Below are 24049 nucleotides of genomic sequence, written 5' to 3' on the forward strand. Positions count from 1 at the left end.
TGTGGATTTCTCATGTTTAATATGCCATTTTTCACCTAATTCTAGTGTTGTGGAGAGCTCATCAATCAGGAACATAATCTGTTCAAACAAAATCTTCAGACCAGCAGTTCAGAAACTTTATCGTGTATAAAAGTCACCTGGGGAGTTTGTTAAATATACAGAATACAGAGTCCCACCCCCAGAGATATGGATTCACTAGTTAGCTTACATCTCCTGAAACCTGCATTTTCAATAAAGCTCCCCAAGAGATTCTAATGAAGTGGTCCCCAGCGCAAACTCTGAAAAACACTGCAAGTATCTTCAGATATTTCCTTGACTATTAAGCTAATTTATCAAACTTCTCTAAATATTCTTTATCACAATACTCCCAGGACTCTAAAAACTTTGGCATTTTCCCTGCTTCCTATTATACCACCTATTCTGTTCAATCTGGCTTTCCAGGCCATTGAGAAATCAAGGTTCAAATACACACACACATACAGCTATTTGGCATGACTTCCTATAACTTACTCTTCTACTCAAGTCACACAAGCCACTTCATTTACTGTTCCATTTTGTGCTCATTTGTTTGCAGGCCTTTCACTTGGTATCATCCCCACCGCCAGGGCACACCTTCATCCTTTCCTGTGCCTGCTCAGGGTCCTGTCCACCCATTTGGGCCCTGTCCACCCATTTGGGCCCAATCAGTAGAGCTCTCCTTGACCATGGCTGCCCTCCCAGCTGACCACCAACTCATACCTCCTGCACAGACCATAATTTGTGGCACCCTATTTAGTACTGTATAGACTTGTATTCTTGGCTGGGTGTTTTTTTAATGTGTTCATTCCCACTGTCTGAAAACAAGTGATAAATTCCTAGGTCCAGCAGCTATGTCTTAACTTTTTCTACACACAGCCCAGAGTTATCCATAATCACTGTCTTGAATTCTTCTCCCATTCTCTCTTAAATCCACTTTCATCAGGTTTGCTCTACCTAAACTGCTCTTGTCAAGGTCCACAATGATCCCCACAATGTCAATGTCAGTGGTTCATTTTTGTGTCTAACTTGACCAAGCAGCAGCAATTGGTACAAATGATCATTCCTTCTTCTGTGACACTCTTGCTTCACTTGGATTCCAGAATCATGCATTCTCTTGGTTTTGCTCCTACCTCGTTTGCTAATTTTCAGTCTGTTTTGCTGGTTCCTCCTCTTTTCCTCAATCTCTTAATTTGGGGTATCCCGGGGATAACAAGAAATAACTTGGTATCCACTTCTTTGTGTATATTCACTCCCTTGGTGATCTCTTCTAGTCTCAAAGCTTTAAATACCATCTACACATTGATGACTTCCAAATTTCTATCTCTAGTGTAGACCTCTCTCCCAAACTCCAAAGTCATATATCCAACTGACTACTCAATATCTTCAGTTGCTATCTAACAGACATCTCAAACTTAACTTGTTCCAAAACTGAACTTCTGCTCTTGCCCCAAACCTACTCTACCTACACACAGTCTTTCCCATCTCAGTAGATGGCAACTCCATCTTTCTAGTTGCCCAGGCCAAAACCTTGAGATTCATCCTTTACTCCTCTCTTTTTTCACACTTCATACCCCATCTGTCAGAAAATCCTATCGGTTTGTCCTTCAAAATATTTCCAGAATCTATTTCTCATCACTTTCATGGCACCCACCCAGATCTAAGTCATCATACCTTTTCTGTTGGACTACTGTAGTAACCTCTGGCCTGGTCTTTACTTCCACCATTGCCCTTCTACAGTCTACTCAGAACAAGGCATCTGGAGTCATTCTTTTAATATGTAAATCAGATCAAGTCACTCCTCTGTTCAGATCTCTTAATGACTCCCCTTATCATTCAAAGTCAAAAGAATCCTAATAATGGTCTACAAGGCCCTATGTTACCTGATCCCCCCATTACCTCTCTTAGTCACTCTACTCTGCCCTTTATTCATCTGTTCTAATGGTGTCAGCCTCCTAGCTGTTCCTTGCACACCCCAAGCCTGCTCCTTGCTCAGGCCCTTTACACCAACTGTCCTTCTGCCTAAACATGTTACCTCTCCTCAGTAAGATCCATCCAGACCACACTACTAAAAATTGAAACAGCGGGTGCCTCTCAACCCCACATTCTCAGTTCCTCTTTATTCTTTTCATAGCAACTTACTACCTTCTTTATTTTTTTCCATGGTACTTAATACCTTCCATATATTACAGAATGTACTTATGTATTATTTTTATTGTTTATTTTCTGCCTCCCCAGTTAGAATGTAAGTTCTCTGAGGGTAGGGATTTGTGTCTGTTTTGTTCACTGATGTGTCTCAACCCCTTAGATCAGTATTTGACACATAGCAGTACGCAGTAAACATATGTTAACAAAGAAAATGAATGACTCACCGAGGGCTACATACCTACCAAAACCCTCAAAAACGGATAAAGCTATAGTCTTATGGTTGGGAGAGATGGGAAGGCTTATTTTTATTGTGGGGAAAATTTTTTAAAGAGGAAAAAAATGACTGATGGAGTCAGCACATAGACAATATCTGAAACAAGTCAGAGATTAGGACTAAACTAAGAATTTTGGATGTTATATGGTTATGAATAGCACAAGTCTGGAATAATAGTCTTCCTAGTAGGAAGTCCACCTGTCTCTTCTATCTATCATTAAGACTAGAAGGGTGAATGTTTATTCTATGTACTCACTTATTTATTCCTTCCTTCGCTTACTGGACAAATATTTATTGAGCCCCAAGTATGTAGCAAGCACTATTCTACTCTGAGGGAAGCAATGAAACTAGTCCCTTTTCTCAAGGAGGGAGATCACAATGACATACACAAGTAATTGCCATACACTGTGATACATACAGGTTCTGTGGCAAGAAAAGTGAACTCCAGAAGTCAGACTTCCCTGGATTCAAATTCTAGTTCAACTAAATATCAGCTATGTGAGCTTGGGAAAGTTGTATAGTGTCTCTGAGCTTCAGTTTCCTCGTGTGAAGAATGGGTACAATAATATTATCTACTTTATGAAGTTGCTTTGAGGATTTAATGAGATCAAGTACTGTAAAGTAGTTAGCACATAATAACCATAAATTGCTTTTTATTATTAGTAATCCTGTTATTATTAGAGGTGTGATCAGAAGAGCATTGTGGGCACACAGAGAACAAAATAACTAATTCAGCCTGATGCAGCAAGAAAGACATTATTCTGATTCTCCCAAGTCAGATTAGACAATCTGCCCAGCAGGCCACCACAGTGAATTTTTACCCAGACAATAAAGGTCTTCATTCCCTCACATGCTTTAATTTGAAACTATTTCCTCCAACGACTCATAATAGATCACTATTAACCTCATACAACAACTAGCACCCAGTACATTTTTAATAGAAATACATATTACCAATATATGTCATGTACAATTGCACATATCAATTCACAGTTTATTTATTTGCATTAAGAAGTTGTTCTTTGCATACTTTGTGAGATCATCTTCCTTAGGTTCTCACAGTTTTAAAACCTTGGATTATTCAAACTCATGTATAAGTTGCCAGCTGAACGTACTAGTTACTATGGAATCAAGGTCACTGTGTGGAAGCTTGAGGTAAGTGGATTCCTGACACAGAATGAGGAGTGGACAGAAAGAAACAAAATTAGAGACATCTGTGCCTGTACCACCATCCTTCAGAGACAACAGCATGACAAGAACATGGAATGCTGTCTACACTCAGCTCTGTGGGCAAGTTGACGTGGTATAGACAGAAAGACAGACTAAGGTAACTACCCAAAAGGAACTGCTTTCCCCAGGTTCTAGAAGCAACACCCTGGATCATGTTTCATTTTGTTTACTTATAAGAAAAATTCCCTCTCCTTTTACAATAGGAACATTCTTTCTGCCCGCCTCTTTCAGGTTCCTGCCCTTAAAAACAGCAGTTAGTGAAAAGTATCCATCAGAAATTCTGCCCTGGCACTATACACAATAGCCAAGACATGGAAACAACTGAAATGCCCATCGGTAGATGACTAGATTAAGAAACTGTGGTACATTTATACAATGGAGTATTATGCAGTCGTAAAGAAGAAAGAAATCTTACCATTTGCAACAACATGGATGGACCTAGAGAACATTATGTTAAGTGAAATAAGTCCGACAGAGAAACACAAATATCATATGATCTCACTTATATGTGGAATCTAAAGAAAAGAATAAGTGAATGAACTAATCAGAAACAGTTTTGGAGACATAGAGGAAAAACTGAGGGTTGCTAGATGGGGGGGGGGGTGAGGATAAGGGGCAAGGTGAGGGGATTAGAAAACAGTCAGTAACCACAAGATGGCCACGGGGTTTTGAGAAATAATTTGGGGAATGTAATCAATAATGTTGTAAAGATTTTGTAGGGTATCCGATGGACACTTGTCTCGTTAGGGAGACCACCTCAGAGAAGATGTAGATGCCTGGACACCTAAAGCTGAACAATAATGAATGTCAACTACAAGTTTGTGTATATATATATGTGTGTGTGTGTGTGTGTGTGTGTGTGTGTGTGTGTGTGTGTATGTATATACTTACAAGAAGTGGAGTACAGCATTAGGAATAAAGACAGTGGAAATGTAATGGCTCTGTGCGATGTCAGAGGGATAGTGGATGGCGGAGGGGGTCCACACAGTGTGAGGGATATAAATGATAAACGTCTAAGTATTACTTTGTCTTGTGCACCTGAAACTAATTTAAAAAAATAAAAGAAAAAAGAACTGGAAACAATCCAAATGTCCATCAACAAACAGATGGATAAACAAATTATGCTATATTCATATAATGGGTTATTGCTCAACAATGAAGAATGAACAACTGATACATGCAATAACTTGGAAAATTTTCAAAATAATAGTACTTACTATTTAAAAGAAGCCAGATAAAAATTTCTAACAAATGCAAACTCTAGTGACAGAAAGCAAACCAGTGATCGCCTGGAGGTAGAAAGGTGTGACAGAGCAGAATTATAAAAAAGCATGAGGAGAGTGGAGCATGTCAGACAAAGACAGATGCAGTGTGATTTCATTCCTATGTGGAACCTAAAGAACAAAATAAACAAACTCATAAAAAAAAAAATTCTGCCCTGGAACCTCCCTGTAAACACTGCTATCACAAGAGAGGATGATGGACTATGAGTTGGTGTCCCTCTTAGATGATTAAAATCAGTGGTTCTCAAACCATGGTGCACAATAGAAACCATGGAGGTATGGTGAAACAGAGTACCGGCCCCACGCCCAGGGTTTCTGCATCAGTAGGTCTGGGGTGCGGCACAAGAATTAGCATTTCTAACAAACGTGGGTGCCACATTTTCAGTAGCATTGATTCTAAAACTGAAAATCTAAAACTCTGAAGTCCTTAAAAATAAAGAATTATTTCTTGAAAGACAAAGGACATCATGTCACGGCAAAGGCCGCCTTTTAGACATTCCAGGCAACCTTTGTATTTTGACCATTTTTACAGTTATAGCAAAACTATGGTTCTCTCTACTTCAAAATGTTCTACAACAGCATCTGACCCATTAAATTTTATCCAATTCAAAATGCCGTCTTTTTCTTCTCCTTCTCCTGGTCTGACTACATGTTCCCTTTATCACATTTCTCCATTGGTTCTCCTGACCCTTTATTTCCCTCACACAGGACTTCAATGGTTTAGCCCACATCCTACTGAAGCATCTGTAACATTTTCCCACCACTTACCGCCCCGCCCCCGGCCCGACTTCTTTCCCTAGGGCCTGCTCACCTTGCAAAAGCAAAAAGTGGCCATGGACAGTGACCACATTGTATACCTGACTCAGTGGCAGATATTTCCTCCTATATAAAGGGTGCAAAAATCATATACACATTTTAAGGTAACATCTCTTAAAATGTGTATACATTTCTTTGGCACCCTGGTATATTAGGAATACTTTTGAAAGTCCATCTTTTGAAATTACATTCAGCCATGTGAGCAATATATGGTTACTGAACCCAACTAAACTTCTCAAATTAAAACCACAGTAATTGCACAGAAACAAACTCACAGACACAGAGAATATTTTGATGGTCGCCAGCTAGCAGGGGGGTAGGTGGGATAGGTGAAAAAGGGAAAGGGATTCAGAAGTACAAATTGGAGGACATCACCAAACTGGCGGCGAGAGGTGAGCCTCTGTAAATCTCCCCTGGAATTTACAACTAACCAAACAACTATAACTCCACAAAGGACTCCCTGCACAGCAGACAGGCAAGACGAAGAGGCCCACTACTGAATTCACCTACAGTTGGATGAACCCCGAGAGCGGGGAAGGAGGGAAGGGAGAACTGCAGAGACAGAGCTGCGCGGGCGCAGGACGCAGACCTAGCTCAGTGCTCTGAGCTCGCTGCATCCCGGAACTACCACAACTGCAGGAGAGGGAAGAACTCGGACAGCTAGGGCTACATGTATGGCCCACAGGGCTGAGGGGACAGCATATAACACGGCTGAACCCAACGCTCAAGGCAGAGACCTCTGAGGAAAAACTGAGGGAAGAAGGCTGAAAACGGGTTTAAGCCCTCACTGCCACAGAGAATGGAAGCCTTAGGCACTGAAACTAGCCGCCCCCTCCTTACCCTCCCAGACCTCGCCCTGCCCCCACCTGCCTGGTGCTAGAAGCAGAACAGTAGCAGTGTCAGATCAAAACAACAGAATATTTGCTGTTCTGAGAACAGTGGACTGCAGACACAAATTCACAGCCCAACTAGTTCCAGCAAAGGGGAGAGAGCTGTGGAAGAAGGACCAGCTGCGGTGGTGGTCCCTGCCATTGCTCTGGGCCACCTCTCACAATTCACCCCACCCCTGGCTCCACCTATCTGGGCGGATCCCTGCAGGAGTAAACAGAACTGCTGAAACATACGGGCTCTGAATCTGGTGCAGGAAGAACTTTGAAACTTAAAAAGCTCTCCGCATACCCACACGGACACTGCGCCCTGTGACCCAGGCGAACTATTAACAGAGGAAAAGCCCGTCTCCCAGGGAATCACCCCACTGTGTGAGAAGCTGGAATAGTGCAGAGAAAACACAGCACTACTGTGTGAGAGAGAAAGAAAGACTGCAGTCTTAGAGAAAATAACACATTCCACCAAAAAGTACTGGAAAACAAAAGACAGACCTCTTCCTATCAAACTGTTGCAGAAGCCACTCCTGCAAATGTCTAAGAGGAGAAATAATAAATCAGTAATTGCCATCAATAAAAAAGGCAACAAGACAGCTCAGAAAGAAAGTGCAAAGTCTCCAGAAAAGGAACTTAAAGACACGGAAATATGTGACTTAAATGACAGAGAATTCAAGATTGCAGTCCTGAAAAACTCAACTAGATGCAACAAAACACAGAAAGGGAGTTTAATGAAGTCAGAAACACAGTCAAAGAACAACATGAACATTGTACCAAATAGATTGAAATCTTAAAATGGAACCAAATAGAATTTCTGGAGATTAAGAACTCAATAAAAGAAATGAAGAACAAAATGGCCAGCTTAGGTAGTAGAGTGGACCACATGGAGGAAAGCATCAGTGACATAGAAGGTAGAAACCTGGAAATTATACAGATGGACGAAGAAAGAGACTTGAGACTTAAAAGAAATGAAAGAACTCTACAAGAACTTTCTGACTCCATCAGAAAGAGCAATATAAGAATAATGGGCATACCAGAAGGAGAAGAAAGAGAAGTGAACAGAGAATATATTCAAACAGTCGACGAGAACTTCCCAAACTTGTAGAAAGAACTGGATCCTCGAACCCAAGAAGCAAATAGAACACCTAATTACCTCAATCCCAACAGGCCTTCTCCAAGGCACATTATATTGAAACTGTCTAAAATCAAAGACAAAGAAAGAATCCTCGAGGCAGCCAGGGAAAAGAAGACGGTAACCTACAAAGGAAAACCCATTAGATTATCATCAGATTTTTCAGCAGAAACTCTACAAGCCAGGAGGGAGTGGAAACAAATATTCAAACTATTGAAAGAGAGAAATCATGAGCCAAGAATAACATATCCAGCAAAGATATCCTTTAGATATAAAGGAGGAGTAAAGACCTTTCCAGACATACAGAAGCTGAGGGAATTTTCTAATACATGACCTGCACTACAAGAAATACTAAAGGAGGCTACTAGAACACCATCAACAGGAACAATTTGTGGCAACCAAAACATAAAAAGGGGGAAAGTAAAGGCCTGAACCGGAATATGGGAATGGAGAAAGTAAGAGTGCTGAAGAAAATGGAATACTCTAAATATCAAACTTTCTTTTACATAAACTTAAGGGTAACTACTCAAAGAAAAAAAAATCCAGAACAGAAACATATACTGTACTAAAAGAAGATACATGGGAAACATCACAGAATGCCACCACACAGAAATAATAGAAAACAACAAAAAGGCAAAGAAACAATGGAGACACAACCTTATCAGAAAACTAAAGATAGAATGACAGGAAAGCCTCACATATCAATAATCACACTTAATGTAAACGGACTGAACTCACAAATAAGAAGGCACAGAGTAGCAGATTGGATCAAAAAACTAAATCCAACCATATGCTGTCTCCGAGAGACACATCTCAGCTACAAGGACAAGGACAGACTCAAAGTGAAAGGGTGGAAATTGACACTCCAAGCAAATGGTATCCAGAGAAAATCAGGTGAAGCCATAATGCTATCAGATGAAACACACTTCAGGGTGAAAAAGGTAACAAGAGACAAACATGGACATTCCATAATGGTAAAGGGGACTATACAACAAGTAGTCATAACAGTCATTAATATTTATGCCCCCAATCAGAGAGCACAGAAATATACCAAGCAACTACTAACAGAACTAAAGGGAGAAATTGACCAAAACACAATTATACTAGGGGACTTAAATACGTCATTGACAGTTATGGATAGATCATCCAAACAGAAAATAAATAACGAAATAGCAGCCCTAAATGACACATTAGATGAAAAGGACATAATTGACATTTATAGAGCAATTCATCCTAAAACATCAGACCATACTTTTTTTTTTCTAGTGTACATGGAACATTCTCAAGGATAGACCACATATTGGGACATATTATCTGCCTCAGCAAATTTAAGAAGATTGAAATCATACCAAGCATATTCTCTGATCACAAGGCTTTGAAATTGGATATCAACTGCAAAAAGAAAGCAGGAAAAAACACAACTACATGGAGATTAAACAACATACTTTTAAAGAATGACCAGGTCAAAGAAGGAATTGGAGGAGTGATCAAAAGATACATAGAAACAAATGACAATGAAAATACATCCTACCAAAATTTTTGGGATGCAGCGAAAGCAGTTTTAAGAGGGAAATTTATATCACTACAGGCCTATCTCAAGAAACAAAATAAATCCCAAATAGATAACCTCATGTTTTAACTTAAAGAACTAAAAAAAGAACAAGTGAAACACAAGGTCAACAGAAGAAAGGAAATAACAAAAATCAGAGCACAAATAAATGAAATAGAGAACAAAAAGACAATAGAAAAAATTAATGTGACAAAGAGCTGGTTCTTTGAAAAGATTAACAAAATTGACAAACCCTTGGCTAGACTCACTAAGATAAAAAGAGAGAAGACACTAATTAACAAAATCAGAAATGAAAAACGGGAAGTTATCACAGACACCACAGAAATACAAAGGATCATCCAACAATACTATGAAGGACAATATGCCACCAAACTCAATAACCTAGAGGAAATGGACAAATTCTTAGACACATATAGCCTTCCACGGTTGAACCATGAAGAACTGGAAAATCTAAACAGACTGATCACCAGTAACGAAATTGAATCAGTCATCCAAAAAGTTCCCCAAAGCAAAAGTCCTGGAACAGATGGCTTCACTAGTGAATTCTACCAAACCTTCAGAGGATCTAATTCCAATCCTGCTCAAACTCTTCCAAAAAATTGAAGAAGAGATAGTACTCCCTAACTCATTTTATGAGGCCTACGTTATCCTGATAACAAAACCTGGTAAGGACAACACAAAAAAAGAAAACTACAGACCAATACCTTTGATGAATACAGATGCAAAAATCCTAAACAAAATTCTAGCAAATCAAATGCAAGAATGCATTAAAAACATTATCCATCACGACCAAGTGGGGTTCATCCCCGGGTCACAAGGATGGTTCAACACCCGCAAATCCATCAATGTGATACATCACATAAACAAAATAAAGGACAAAAATCATAAAAATCATATGATTATATCAATTGATGCAGGAAAAGCATTTGACAAGATACAACATCCATTTATGACTAAAACACTTAATAAAATAGGTGTAGAAGGCAAATACCTTAACATAACAAAGGCCATATATGACAAGCCCTCACCTGATCTCATAGTTAATGGTGAAAAACTGAAGCCCTTTGCTCTATGTTCAGGAACACGACAGGGCTGTCCCCTATCACCTCTGCTTTTCAACATAGTGTTGGAAATCCATGCTAGAGCAATCAGGCAAGAGAAAGAAATAAAACGCATCCAAATCGGGAATGAAGAAGTTAAACTGTCACTCTTTGCAGATGACATGATGTTATATATAGAAAACCCTAAGGACTCCACCAAAAAGCTATTAGAAACAACGAATGCAGTAAAGTTGCTAGCTACAAAATCAACGTACAAAAGTTCATTGCATTCCTATATACTAACAATGAAATCTCAGAAAAAGAAATACAAAAAACAATTCCGTTTGCCATCTCAGCAAAAAGAATAAAATACCTAGGAATAAACTTAACCAAGGATGTGAAAGACCTATATGCTGAAAACTATAAGACATTTTTGAAAGAAATTGAAGAAGACACAAAGAAATGGAAAGACATTCCGTGCTCATGGATTGGAAGAATCAACATAGTTAAAATGGCCATATTACCCAAAGCAATATACAGATTTAATGCAATCCCCATCAAAATCCCAATGGCATTTTAAAAAGAAATAGAACAAAAATTTATCAGATTTGTTTGGAACCACAAAAGACCCGGAATAGCTAAAGCAATCTTAAGAAACAAGAACAATACCGAAGGTATCACACTCCCTGACTTTAGCTTGTACTATAGGGCTACAATAATCAATACAGAATGGTATTGGCAGAAAAACAGACACATAGACCAATGGAACAGAATTGAGAGCCCAGAACTAAAACCACATAAATATGGACAGACAATTTTTGACAAAGAAGCAAAAAACATACAATGGAGGAAAGACAGCCTCTTCAATAAATGGTGCTGGGAGAATTGGATAGCCACGTGCAAAAGAATGAAACTGGACTGTCACTATGTACCAAAATTAATTCAAAATGGATCAAAGACTTAAGCATAAGACCTGAAACAATAAAGTGCATAGAAGAAAACATAGGTACTAAACTTATGGACCTTGGGTTCAAAGAGCATTTATGAATTTGACTCCAAAAGCAATGGAAGTAAAAGCTAAAATAAACGAATGGGACTATATGAAACTTAAAAGCTTCTGCACAGCAAAAGAAACCATCGACAAAATAAAGAGGCAACCAACTGAATGGGAGATTTTTGCAAACAGTGCCTCCGATAAGAGGCTAATATCCAGAATATAAAAGGAACTCATGCAACTCAACAACAAAAAAACAAACAACCCAATTAAAAGATGGGCAGAGGACTTGAAGAGACATTTCTCCAAAGAGGACATACAAATGGCAAATAGACATATGAAAAAATGCTCAACATCACTAATCATCAGAGAAATGCAAATCAAAACCACAATGAGATATCACCTCACCCCAGTCAGAATGGCTATCATCAACAAGACAAATAGTAACAAGTGTTGGAAAGGGTGTGGAGAAAAAGGAACCCTCATACACTGTTGGTGGGAATGCAGACTGGTGCAGCCATTATGGAAGGCAGTGTGGAGGTTCCTCAAAAAATTACGAATAGAATTACCATATGACCCAGCAATCCCTCTCCTGGGTATCTTCCCAAAAAATCTGAAAACATTTATCCATAAAGACACGTGTGCTCCAATGTTCATTGCAGCTTTGTTTATGGTGGCCAAGACATGGAAACAACCAAAATGTCCTTCGATAGATGAATGGATAAAGAAGTCATGGTATATATACAAAATGGAATACTATTCGGTGCTAAGAAAAGATGATATAGGAACATTTGTGACAACATGGATGGATCTTGAGTGTACCATGCTAAGCGAAATAAGTCAGACAGAAAAAGCAGAGAACCACATGATTTCACTGATATGTGGTATATAAACCAAAAACAACAAAAGAACAAGACAAACAAATGAGAAACAAAAACTCATAGACACAGACAATAGTTTAGTGGTTACCAGAGTGTAAGGGGGGTGGGGGGTGGGAGATGAGGGTAAGGGGGATCGAATATATGGTGATGGAAGGAGAACTGACTCTGGGTGGTGAACACACAATGGGATTTATAGATGATGTAATACAGAATTGTACACCTGAAATCTATGTAATTTTACTAACTGTCACCCCAATAAATAAATAAATAAGTACAAACTGTCAGTTATAAAAATAGCCACAGGGATGTAAAGTACAGCATAGGGAATATAGTCAATAATATTGTAATAGCTATGTACGGTATCAGAGGGGATGACTACTTCGTAAGTTGTATAAATGTCTAATCACTATATTGTACACTTGAAACTAATATTGTATGTCAACTGTAATTGAAAAAAAACAACTACATTAATGGCCAAATAACATTCTGAAAAACACTTATAAATCACTGAAGCCTCTAATGCCAGGAGTAGGCAAACTACAACCTATGGGCCAAATACAGCAGGCCACCTATTTTTGTATGGTTTGTGAGCTAAGAATGGCTTTTCCATTTTTAAATCATTGGAAAAAAATCAAAAGAATATTTTGTGATTGTAAGAATTATATGAAATTCAAATGTCAGTGTCCATAAACAAAGTTTACTGGAACATAGTCACACATTTGTTTATGGACTATCTGTGACTGCTTTCACACTACAACAGCAGAGTTGAGTGGCTGTGACAGAGGCCATATGGCCTACAAAGCCAAAAATATTTACTATCTGACCCTTTAAGAAAAAGTTTGCTGACCCCTACTCTATACTATTTCCCAGGGACCAACTTGAGGAGATATATACATAATTAATTGCAACAGAAACAAACTCATATATATTGACTGCTTGGCAATCCCACTGACTATTATGACTTTAGTTGCTTCCAGATGACACTTATTATTAAAATAACCACTCAATGGCAAAGACGTGTAGTAAAGGGAAACCCTGTGCACTGTTGGTGGGAATGTAAGTTGGTGCAGGCACTACGGAAAACAGTATGGAGGTTCCTAAAAAATTTTTTAAAAATAGAACATATGATACAGCAATCCCACTTCTGGGTATATATTTGAAGGAAATGACATCGTTGTCACAAAGGGATACCTGCACCCCCATGTTCATAGCAGCATTATTTGCAATAGCCAAGACATGGAAACAACCTAAGTGTCCCCTGACAGATGAACGGATAAAGAAAATGTGGTGTATATATACACAATGGAATGCTATTCAGCCATAAAAAAGAAATCCTTACATTTATGACAACATGGATGAAACTTAAGGGCATTATGCTAAATGAATAAGTCAGACAGAGAAACTAATACTGTATGATCTCACTTATATGTGGAATCTAAAAAAACCAAACTTAAAGAAATAGACATCAGAGTGATGGTTGCCAGAGGCAGGGAGTGGGGGATGGAGGAATTAGATGAAGGTATTCAAAAGGTATAAACTTCCAGGTTTAAGATAAATAAATTCTAGGATGCAATGTACAACATGGTGGCTATAGTTAACAATACTGTACAATATATTTAAAAATTGCAAAGACAGTAAATCTTTATAAAGTTTTCATCACAAGGAAAAACTGTAACTATGTGAGGTGATGGATGTTAACTAATCTTAGTGTGGTGATCATTTATATATGTGTGTGTATGTATATATATATATGCATGTATGTGTGTGTGTGTGTGTGTGTGTGTATATGTGTGTGTGTGTATGTATATATATATATATCAAGCCATTACATTACACACCTTAAACTTACACAATGTTATATGTCAATTATATCTTGGCTAAACTGGGAAAAATAAAATAAATAAAGTAACCTTTCAAGTAAAAACCTATTAATACTTGCACATTGAACAACTTCATTTAAAAGCTGTAACAACATGTCCATACATTTGAAATTAGATGAGCTGAGTGTCATTTATTTTGTCATGAGGACTGTATTATAAATCTTGACCACATCTGGGAAAGATTAGACCAAAATCATGGTTCCCTCAAGCACCTGTCTTTTTCCATGAATTTCCTGATGTCCTTCAGATGAGGACAAGGTTTGGGCAGGAGGCCTATACAAGAGCAGAGAGAATCCTCTTCAGAACCAAAGCCGGTATAAGGTGGAAATTTCCTTTCTACTTTTGGAGGAGGTGGAGCCTTGTATGAAATAGAGGTAAAGTTCTCTAGAACAAAACAAAAGCAAATGAAACATCAATATTTTTTTGTCCTGCTTATGGCTGTTTTGAAAAGTTTGTTATGTTTTCAAGATGAACATGGAGATCTTTGTAGACTATTTTAAACTCTTTCAAACAAAACACAGCAAAATCCTATGAGGGTAAGTTTCAATCATGTTTACAAAAACCACAGAACTCACTCAATAATCGTCATTGGTTCAAAAGACAAAAAAAAAACAAAAGAAACTGTCGAATAAGTAAACATTTATCTTTTGTCATCACATCCCATTTCTGAATATTTTTTGTTCGTCTCTGATTTTTCCAATGATATGAAAATTCAAACTTAGAACTTTATGCCACCCATTCCATATATTAACCTGTACTTCAGCCCTTTCCTATCTTTAGTCAACAGTCACTAATAAAATTCCTTTCCAAACAGGAATGACTCCTGACTCTTTTGCCTTTATCATCCCTGTCCACTGTCCCCTCCTCCTGTGGCCACTTTTGAAGACCTCTCCCTTTCCTCCAACTCAACTTTAGGCCATGGTACTTCACTATCTAGTTAAAAAACAAAAACAAAACTTTTTGTCACCAATCAGTGCTTCAGGTTGCTCTGCCCAAGAAAAGACTGCAATTGTACTAAAATGTGATGAAGCAAAAAAATGAAAATAAAACCAAAACAAAACAAACAAATAAAACTTTTAAAATCGCCACAGCCTACTCTCTCAAAAGGAGTGTTAAATGGTAAATACTGTTGGTTTTCTTTATTTACTTATCATCTGTGAGGAAGGAGAAATGGAGAGAGAGCTGCAGACATACTTGTAATAGCCTATGAGCTTTTAGGTACTCATCTGTGAGGCTGTACAATCTCTGAGAAGCAAGTGTGCTCTCCACAGCAAATAACACACTGACTGGATAGATTCAAATCACTTGTTTGTCCCACAAAAAATGGCAAAGCAGACTCCAGAATCTTTCCCAAGACAAAACAAAACAAAACAATACAACCCAAGGAATCTAAATTTCTACTCCTTCCCCAAGCCTGAGTATCCATAGATATTGCTATTTGTGACTGAAAGGAATTCCAGAGTAGCAAAGATTTCCTTTTCCATTGTCAAAGTTCTAATAGACACTGTGTTTCCCCGAAAATAAGACCTAGCCGGACCATCAGCTCTAATGCGTCTTTTGGAACAAAAATTTATGTAAGACCAGTATATATTATATTATGTTATGTTATATTATTATACCCAGTCTTATAGTAAAATCAGACCGGGTCTTATATTAATTTTTGCTCCAAAAGATGCATTAGAGCTGATGGTCCGGCTAGGTCTTATTTTCGGGGAAACACGGTAGAAGAGTACAGACTTAGTGCACACCTCTCTAATTGAAAATGTGCATCAATTTGTCATCCAAGGCAACCTAACTCTTAAAATTGAGGGACTATTTTTTCTACTGATTGTTCAAAAGGTCAAGGGTTTGAGAATATTTCTTTACTGTGAAAACATTTTCAACTTTCACATTTCCTTAGACTTCCTAACATCCTGTATTTGAAATCCCCTCAAACATAATCCCCCAATGAGTACTGTTCCATCCTAACAGAAACTGCTCACAGAAGACATACTGGTAAAGAGAACGCCATCAGATATTTCTCACTGGCTCAACAAAAGGGGGCGGCCAGGCTGCCAGAAGAGAAGTGACTCATGAGCCTCTCCTATTGCTATCTTTGTGGCAACTAAGAAGCAGCTTTGGTAATAAAGAGGAAAGTTCAAATCTTGGATTTAGGCAGAATTGCAGTAGACCCTATCACTGCTAACTGTTACATGAAACCCGTCAGCAATTGGTACCTTTATTTCAGGGAAAGAATTATAGGGATGGCAGGGAGAACTCTGTGATTATTAGAAAATTGAGACATGATCAGTGTCTTCTTACAGGATACATGTATGTACAACTCTACATACTAATCTGAGTAGTTTAACCAAAAGAGGGCACATATTGAATCGCAAACTAATTAAGAATGCATTCTATACTTCCCCCTAAAATTATACGTTTTGTAACATAGTGTTGTTTTCTCAACTACATAATTTTTGCAAGTTTTAAGTAAAAAAGAACCAATTTAGAGTGTTCCTCTGCACCCACAGTGCCATCTAGTGTATAAAAGCCGATAAGTGTTCCATTCCATCATGTCTATTGTAACACCACATTCATCTTTTTTTTTTTTTTAATTTATTTTTTAAATTTATTGGGGTGACATTTGTTAGTAAAATTACATAGATTTCAGGTGTACAATTCTGTATTACATCATCTATAAATCCCATTGTGTGTTCACCACCCAGAGTCAGTTCTCCTTCCATCACCATATATTTGATCCCCCTTACCCTCATCTCCCACCCCCCACCCCCCTTACCCTCTGGTAACCACTAAACTATTGTCTGTGCCTGAGTTTCTGTTTCACATTCATCTTTGAGGATACTCTAACTCAATATATTTTTCTGGGTAATTGCTTATATTCACAAAGCTTTGGATTTGCGCCTGAATAAGTTTCCTGTCTTTAGTTTTCCATCATCCCAGCACTCTGCATATTTCAAGTGTTAAAAAAATATTTGGTGAATAAATTAAAAAGTATACATTTTTGTACAAGGCACCTTCCCAAATATCTTCTTAAACTGGCACTGCTGGATTCTGAGACACATCTTTCAAATAGTCTGATTCCTCGAATTCCAAGTGACTTGTGAAAATATATGTTGAATGTCTATCTACAATTATCTAGATTTCAACAAATTTACAGAGGTGATATATATTTAAAAGGAGTCTTAAAGGAGACACAGTGATTTGCTATTCACCATCTCAGTTGGAAAGAATGCTGGGAAAAGCCTTCAATTACCTCAAAATTTATCTTGTATGTTCTAGTAAGCCAGATATGGACTCAGGTTTTGGGAGGCCTGAGGCTTATATAATTTTGGGAGAAGCTCTTCAAGGCAAAGAATGCCAAATTATTGAGACAAAATTAGGCCCAAGGCTTTGGACTGGGGACCCTGCAAAAGAAGAACCCTAAAGCTTAATCTTCGTTAACTTTATGAACTTAAAGGTAAATCTACCTCTGCTTGTACCCAGTACCCACGCTGAATGATTATGATGGGATGCTCATTTCTGGGTCAAATAATTAGTGAATCACATAATTTTCTAGCTCTAACTAGAAAAATCCTTAGAACTCATCTAATCCTCAATACTCTTCACAAATTTGCCTCTTTTTCCCTCATAGCCCTCTGCCTCACTACAATTTGGGTACATGTTTTGGTCAAGCAGTTGGAATGGAAATCTAAATGCTTTTCTTTTCACTGAATTCTTGCTTACACAGTGGATATATTTGAGTTCTCTGGGGAATTCTCTTGTGCCAATTTGGTCTACCTTTCCTGGGGAGGCTCAGCCGGGTTTGTAGCTTCTCTCTTCCTGGATATCAATTGCATTCAGGTTAGTTCAGTTCAGAATGAAAACCAGTGACTTATTTAAACACCTACTAGGTGCAGGTCATTCTCGTAGACTTGGGAGCTCCAGAGTTGGGTAAGGAGTTTCTAGGCTGGAAGGGGAGCTGAGACCCACTGCATGTTACATGGTGTTATGAGGGTCGTAGAAGCAGGTGGGAGGAAAAAGAGGCAAATTTGTTAGGTCCATCGAGGCCATGTGGTGAGACTGGAAGTGATTTTCACCCTGTCACTGTACCTTGGGATGGCTAATTTGCTCAAATGGTCATTAAACATTCATCTTGGATGTCCTTCTTACACCAAGAATTCAGAGATGGTTAGAAATGACTCCACAAAATTAAAGGTGCTTTAAGTTTTTTGCTCATCCTTAATGTTAATACAGCCTAATAAATGTTCAAGGGCAATGGGAATGAATGGTGGTGTTACTGGTTTGGCTGTCCCAAGCACTAAGAATTGATAATAAGAAAGTCCACTCATAGACAAAGAAATAATAACCCAAGGAAGGAATTCTAGGTACAAACAGTTTACATTCACATCCCTTCAGTGAAAGAAACACCTGCTGCTGGAGCCCCTGGAGCCTTTTCCAACCTTCATGCTACAGAAAAGTCCAACAGGCCTCCATCTGCCGGTCTTTCATCCACATGAAATAATGAGGGAGTGACATGCTATAGCCTGGCAGGCAAGCCTGAGCCAGTGGGATGGCCAAGCTGCCTAGTGGAGGAGTCACACCGGACTGTTCTGTGGAAGAATTCTATGGAATCATCTTCTCCTTAGAACCTTAAATGCATGAAAGAATCTCATCTATTTAGGAGTCAGATTGGTTCTAAAGGGGGGTACAGATATTTCTTAGAATTCTATCAAGCCCTGTGCTTCTACATAAACCGAAAGCTTACTCATGTGCCTTTCTTGGGACTGCAGCCAACTCCTTCTCTTAGTCTGTCTGCCATTTTTTTCTCCCACAAAATATGTCAGGCAATCATTAGTTAAAAGAAGGTACTAAAGCACCAAGGTTATATACTGCATTAGAAATCTCCCGTTGGCTTCCTCTTAGGGAGGTCCCTAGCTGTGTTGTGGGCATTTGTCAGCTTCTTCCTATGTCACTGCAGAGTGGAGACACTACGTATTCTACTGACCACAATTATTGACAAGGGAGAATTGTGACTATAATTATTGGCGGGACTCTGTCCTGGTTCGGGCATCAAAAATACCAAAATATAATGTATAGAATTTGCTCAGTCTTATGAATTTTGGAACATGAATTATACATAAAATTAAAATATCAGAAGTAACTATCTAAGTAACATTAAGTGTATTAATTTAACCTTACCAAAAAGTTAAGGAAAGCAAATGTAAAGATTATCAGAGAGTATTTATTCACTCCCCGCCTACCCTACATCATTGATATAATTTCTAGTCATTAGCTGCATTAAGTACACTGTTGTTACTCAAGAACTGTTGTATAATAATAGCGTCTGCTAAATGGGATATTTTAACATATGTTATGAGAAATACAAAAAGTCAGCATGACTGTAAAATGCATCACAATTTTGCATTTGCATAATTTTCTGTTTAAATGCATAATGCTCATGTTATATTAGCTTTGGAGGCACAAACTACTTTTTTCTACAAAATACAGTAAGTCTATAGAGTGAACAAAAGAAGTGAGCAGGAAAAAAGCATTAGGGCTCAGCTGAAAAGAACTATAGGTCATGTGAAGCTGATACATTTGCCGAGTGCACCAGTGAATTCACGCTGCCTCTGAAAGACCCCTGCAAACCCATTAAGAGACGAACAATGAACCATGTCTCTCCAGCACTATATTCATTTTCCCAAACACAACCTTTAGTCTCAAAATCAAGCTGAGAGACAAACATCAACCAAATGTTGGACTTTATGTTTAAGGGACCATGTGATGTTTTAGAACCTTCACCATATCCTTTATGTCAAGATAATCTGTCAGTAGGACACAAATAAGTATTTTTGTGACTCATCTTTTATATGCTTCTTTTTTCAAACTTTCAAGTCTGCACTAAAGACTTATTGAATCTAAATAGGCATCTACATTTTTAAAGATCAAATTCTCCTCACAGTGATCTAAGGTTCACTAGCAGCTTCTTCTCAGCAGCCACCACCTGCACATTCCCAGCTGCCTCTTTCACAGAGTCCCCAAAACAAATATGCTCAACTGTGTCCACTAAAGAAGACCAATGATAGAAAATAAGAAGGGGCCACCAATATGGCCCCATAAGGCCCACAGATTGGTACTAATCTGGCAGGAAGATGCAGTGGAACAAATTCCCTTAATGAACCAAAGAGTGAAACTGAAAGGGTTTTGTTCTTTTTATTCCAACCCCTGGGTGCATTTGATGTGCTTTCTATCACATAGTAAAGGTTCCCAGGAGGCCAGGAACACTACACAATGGGGATACCAAGGCACAAAGCGGGCCTCCTCTCATCCTAGAGACAAAGCATCTTGTTTTTTAGAAAGCTGTGGCTGCTTCTGGCTTCCACCTCATCCCTCCGGGAAGTGCACTAACATGACTACTCAGTGGAGAAGTAAGCATCCCCTACTCCAGCTCCAAACTCCAATCTAGCAGGTCGGCAACTCTCACTGCCCCTACTTAGCCTAGCACCGGTGCCGTGTGTCAGGAGCCTGGGTTAGAAGGCCCAGGAATCGGGCAGAGATGGCTGGCAGGTTTAACAAATAAGGGGCTTCTTTCCCCCCAACCCTCGCCCCGTTTTTTAAGCCGTTGTTTCTCAGTCTAGTTGTGTAGGACACAGCTCCCTGTTCCACGCTGGTATTATCAACCTTGTGCTACCCCTGGCTGAGGCAGTCAGTCGCCAGTTGTCAGTCGGTCACCAGTTGTCGGTCAGCCGCTCACGGCAGCGCACAGCAGCTCACACTGACTTACGGCTGCTCATTGTAGCCCAGCTCCAGGGAGAGCCATTGTTCACAGTCTTAGCTGTAGAGGGCGCAGCTCACTGGCCCGTGTGGGAATTGACCCAGCGGCCTTCAGCGTTAGGAACACAGCACTCCAACTGCCTGAGCCACCCAGCCGCCCCCGGGGTTTGTTTCTCTGGCTTCATATCAGATCTTCCACCTGCTTCTACGACCCTCATAACACCATCTAACATGCAGTGGGTCTCAGCTCCCCTTCCAGCCTAGAAACTCCTTACCCAACTCTGGAGCTCCCAAGTCTATTAGAATGACCTGCACCTAGTAGGTGCTTAAATAAGTCACTGGTTTTCATTCTGAACTGAACTAACCTGGATGCAATTGATATCTAGGAACAGAGAAGCTACAAACCCGGCTGAGCCTCCCCAGGAAAGGTAGACCAAATTGGCACAAGAGAATGCCCCAGAGAACTCAAATATATCCACTGTGTAAGCAAGAATTCAGTGAAAAGAAAAGCATTTAGATTTCCATTGCAACTGCTTGACCAAAACATGTACCCAAATTGTAGTGAGGCAGAGGGCTATGAGGGAAAACGGAAGCCTCTGGCATCTGGCAAACAAGTTCGAATCTTAGCTCACCCTTTACTCGCTGCATGACCTTCAACAAGTTAGCCCATTTTAAGCTTCAGTTTCTTCACCTCTAAAATGGAGATAATGGGCCTATCCTTCTTGAATTGTTGTTAGGAAGAAATAAGACAACAAATGCCTGACAGATAGCAAATGTTCAATAAATGATAGCTATAATGGTAGCTATTATGAGCTAAGCATTTGAAACTCAAAAGTAAAAATGTTAACTAGGGAACAAAGATTCTAAGTTTCAATATTATTTTCTAATTGACAGACATATCACTTACCAATTCCATATTTATTCTTATAATAAGTCTTCGTAAATTCATCACAGTCACAAAGGAGCACTTTCCTTCCCCACACATTGATGGTGGTTCCTAAGGACAGGTCACTGTCTTTGTAAAACTCTTGTTCTAATTTTCCTAGCTAATAAAAAAGAAAGGAACACAGTGTTGGCACCGCAGATCCTCCAAAGACCTAACCCTTCCCAAAGCAAAAATGAAATTAAAAAAAACACAACCCTCAATTATATCATTTATAACCAAATTTTAAAAATCAAATCAAAAGACAACCAGTTGATACTAACATTTTAAAACATTCTTTTAGCAATGTACTGCTACCCAATAGCAATGTAATACATAATTTACATATGCACTTAAACATGTTTATTATTGATAAACAGCAATGCAATGCATACATTTATATATTCATCAATTTTATTCACAGCCTCACAAGAAAAGAATATGTAACTCACTCTACATTTCAGATTCCAGGGACATCATATTGGAAACAGTATTAAAACATGAGGTTTCTCACCTTGTATTTATCCAACAGGTAGCCATGCACTTGGTTCACTGCCAGGCCACCATACATATTGAGAACTATTTCATCCGTCATCTCGCCTGGTTGATAGACTCCAGGTGGGCCATACTGGAAAACAAAAGCAAAACAAGATGTGGTGGATAGCCTCTAAACACAAAGATGGACCTGTTGAGGGGCTCAAGAGGGAAATATGCATTATATGGCATTATATGGTTCTTCTCTGCCACCCACAGGGAAGACAAGACAACTTACGCCATACACCTCTTCCTGTACTTCCTCACCTGCTGCAGGCTGGTCTATACTCCACCCATCTGTTAAGGCCCTGATAAAGCCCCATCTTTCCCCATCCGATTGGCCTGTCCACAGTCCAAAGCTCCACAGCACCTACTGCAGGATTAAACCACTTTTTGTGGTTCTCTAATTGCTTCACCAGCAGTCATCTTTTTCCTCTTCACTCAACTACAAACAACCCTGAAGAAGAAACCATGCCTTGCCTACTCTTCTCTACTCCACATATCACCCTGCCTGATCCTGAGCTCAGGAGGCATTTGCTGGCTGAGAGAAGTAGTGCAGTGAGGTGGCAAGAACAGCCTCCAGCAGAGACTGTGGCCTGGAACAAGCCAGGGCACTCCTCAGTTCCATATGCACTAGAGGTGGTCCAAGCAGTTGCATGAGCTGCAGGAAATACTTCAACTTATAAATTGACAGTGATCAGTTTATCACATACAGATGAGAAATCTGAATCATCTCTGATACATGTGACATAAAATGTTAAGTTCAAACATGTGCATTTATAATGTGTGGGGCATAAGTAAGCCACGTAACATAGAAAAACAGGACATTTGGATGCAAACTCTCTCTACCACTTACTAGCTACAGGCCTTGGGGCCAGGAATCTACTCAAAACTTGAATTTGTCATCTATAGTAACAACAGTACTTATTCCTTGCTTTCTCAAAAGATATTGAGAATATCAGGGGAACACCCACAACTATTGTGTCTCTTCCCCATGAGCTCCTCAAAGCAGGACTTAATCCATTTTCTTTCTCACTATAATCCCAGAGCTGACACACAATTGACACTCAATAAATATTTGTTGAATTAATGAATAAATGAAGCAATTGATGAAAAGGTACATTGCAAAGTTCAGATGTGTCATTATTATTTTATATTCAGCCTATTTTTCAAAGCCATTCTAAAAACAGGCTTCCCTGGTACCTTCTGGCTACCTGCTATGCATACCCCAGAGCTCCCTCTGTGACAAATCCTGCCTACCTCCCCCAGCTATCCCCTCCCAGCAACACAGCAGGGCTTCTGGGGGTGGGCTCAGAGAATCTGGGAGAGCCTCCTGTGTAGACCATATAACCAGCAGTTGTTTGCATCAGAAATGGGAGTTTCAGTAACCCCTTCTATAGCACTAAAAATTAAGTTAAAAAATACTTGATCCAAGTAAGAAATAAAACATAACATGGAACTGTGAAAAAGCCTTTATATTTTTGTGTGTCCTTATAAATCTTTATAGGTCCTTTGATAGTATTTTTTGCTATGTTATTTTATTCTATTTTTATAGTTACCTCAGGATGGAGGCTGTGTTAACTGCATTTTAGAGATAAGGAAATACACTCAAAAAGGTTAAGTGACTTGCCCAAGATGATCCAGCTATGAAGTGCAGAACCACAAGTCTAACCCAGGTCTTCTGTCTCTGTGTCAT

General features: G+C 39.1%; 1 protein-coding gene across 1 annotated transcript in view; it reads right to left on the bottom strand.

The window, feature by feature from the left end:
* EFHC2 (EF-hand domain containing 2) overlaps window positions 1-24049 on the bottom strand; it is a 267304-nt gene that overhangs the window by 130626 nt on the left and 112629 nt on the right. The window contains 3 exon segments of the mRNA XM_088794715.1: window positions 14357-14528; window positions 21805-21943; window positions 22334-22447. Coding sequence (XP_088650841.1) covers window positions 14357-14528; window positions 21805-21943; window positions 22334-22447 — 425 coding nt within the window.

Source organism: Rhinolophus sinicus, chromosome 18 (genome assembly GCF_057876585.1).
Source record: "Rhinolophus sinicus isolate RSI-liver-muscle chromosome 18, RSI-T2T, whole genome shotgun sequence".
Lineage (NCBI taxonomy): Eukaryota > Metazoa > Chordata > Mammalia > Chiroptera > Rhinolophidae > Rhinolophus > Rhinolophus sinicus.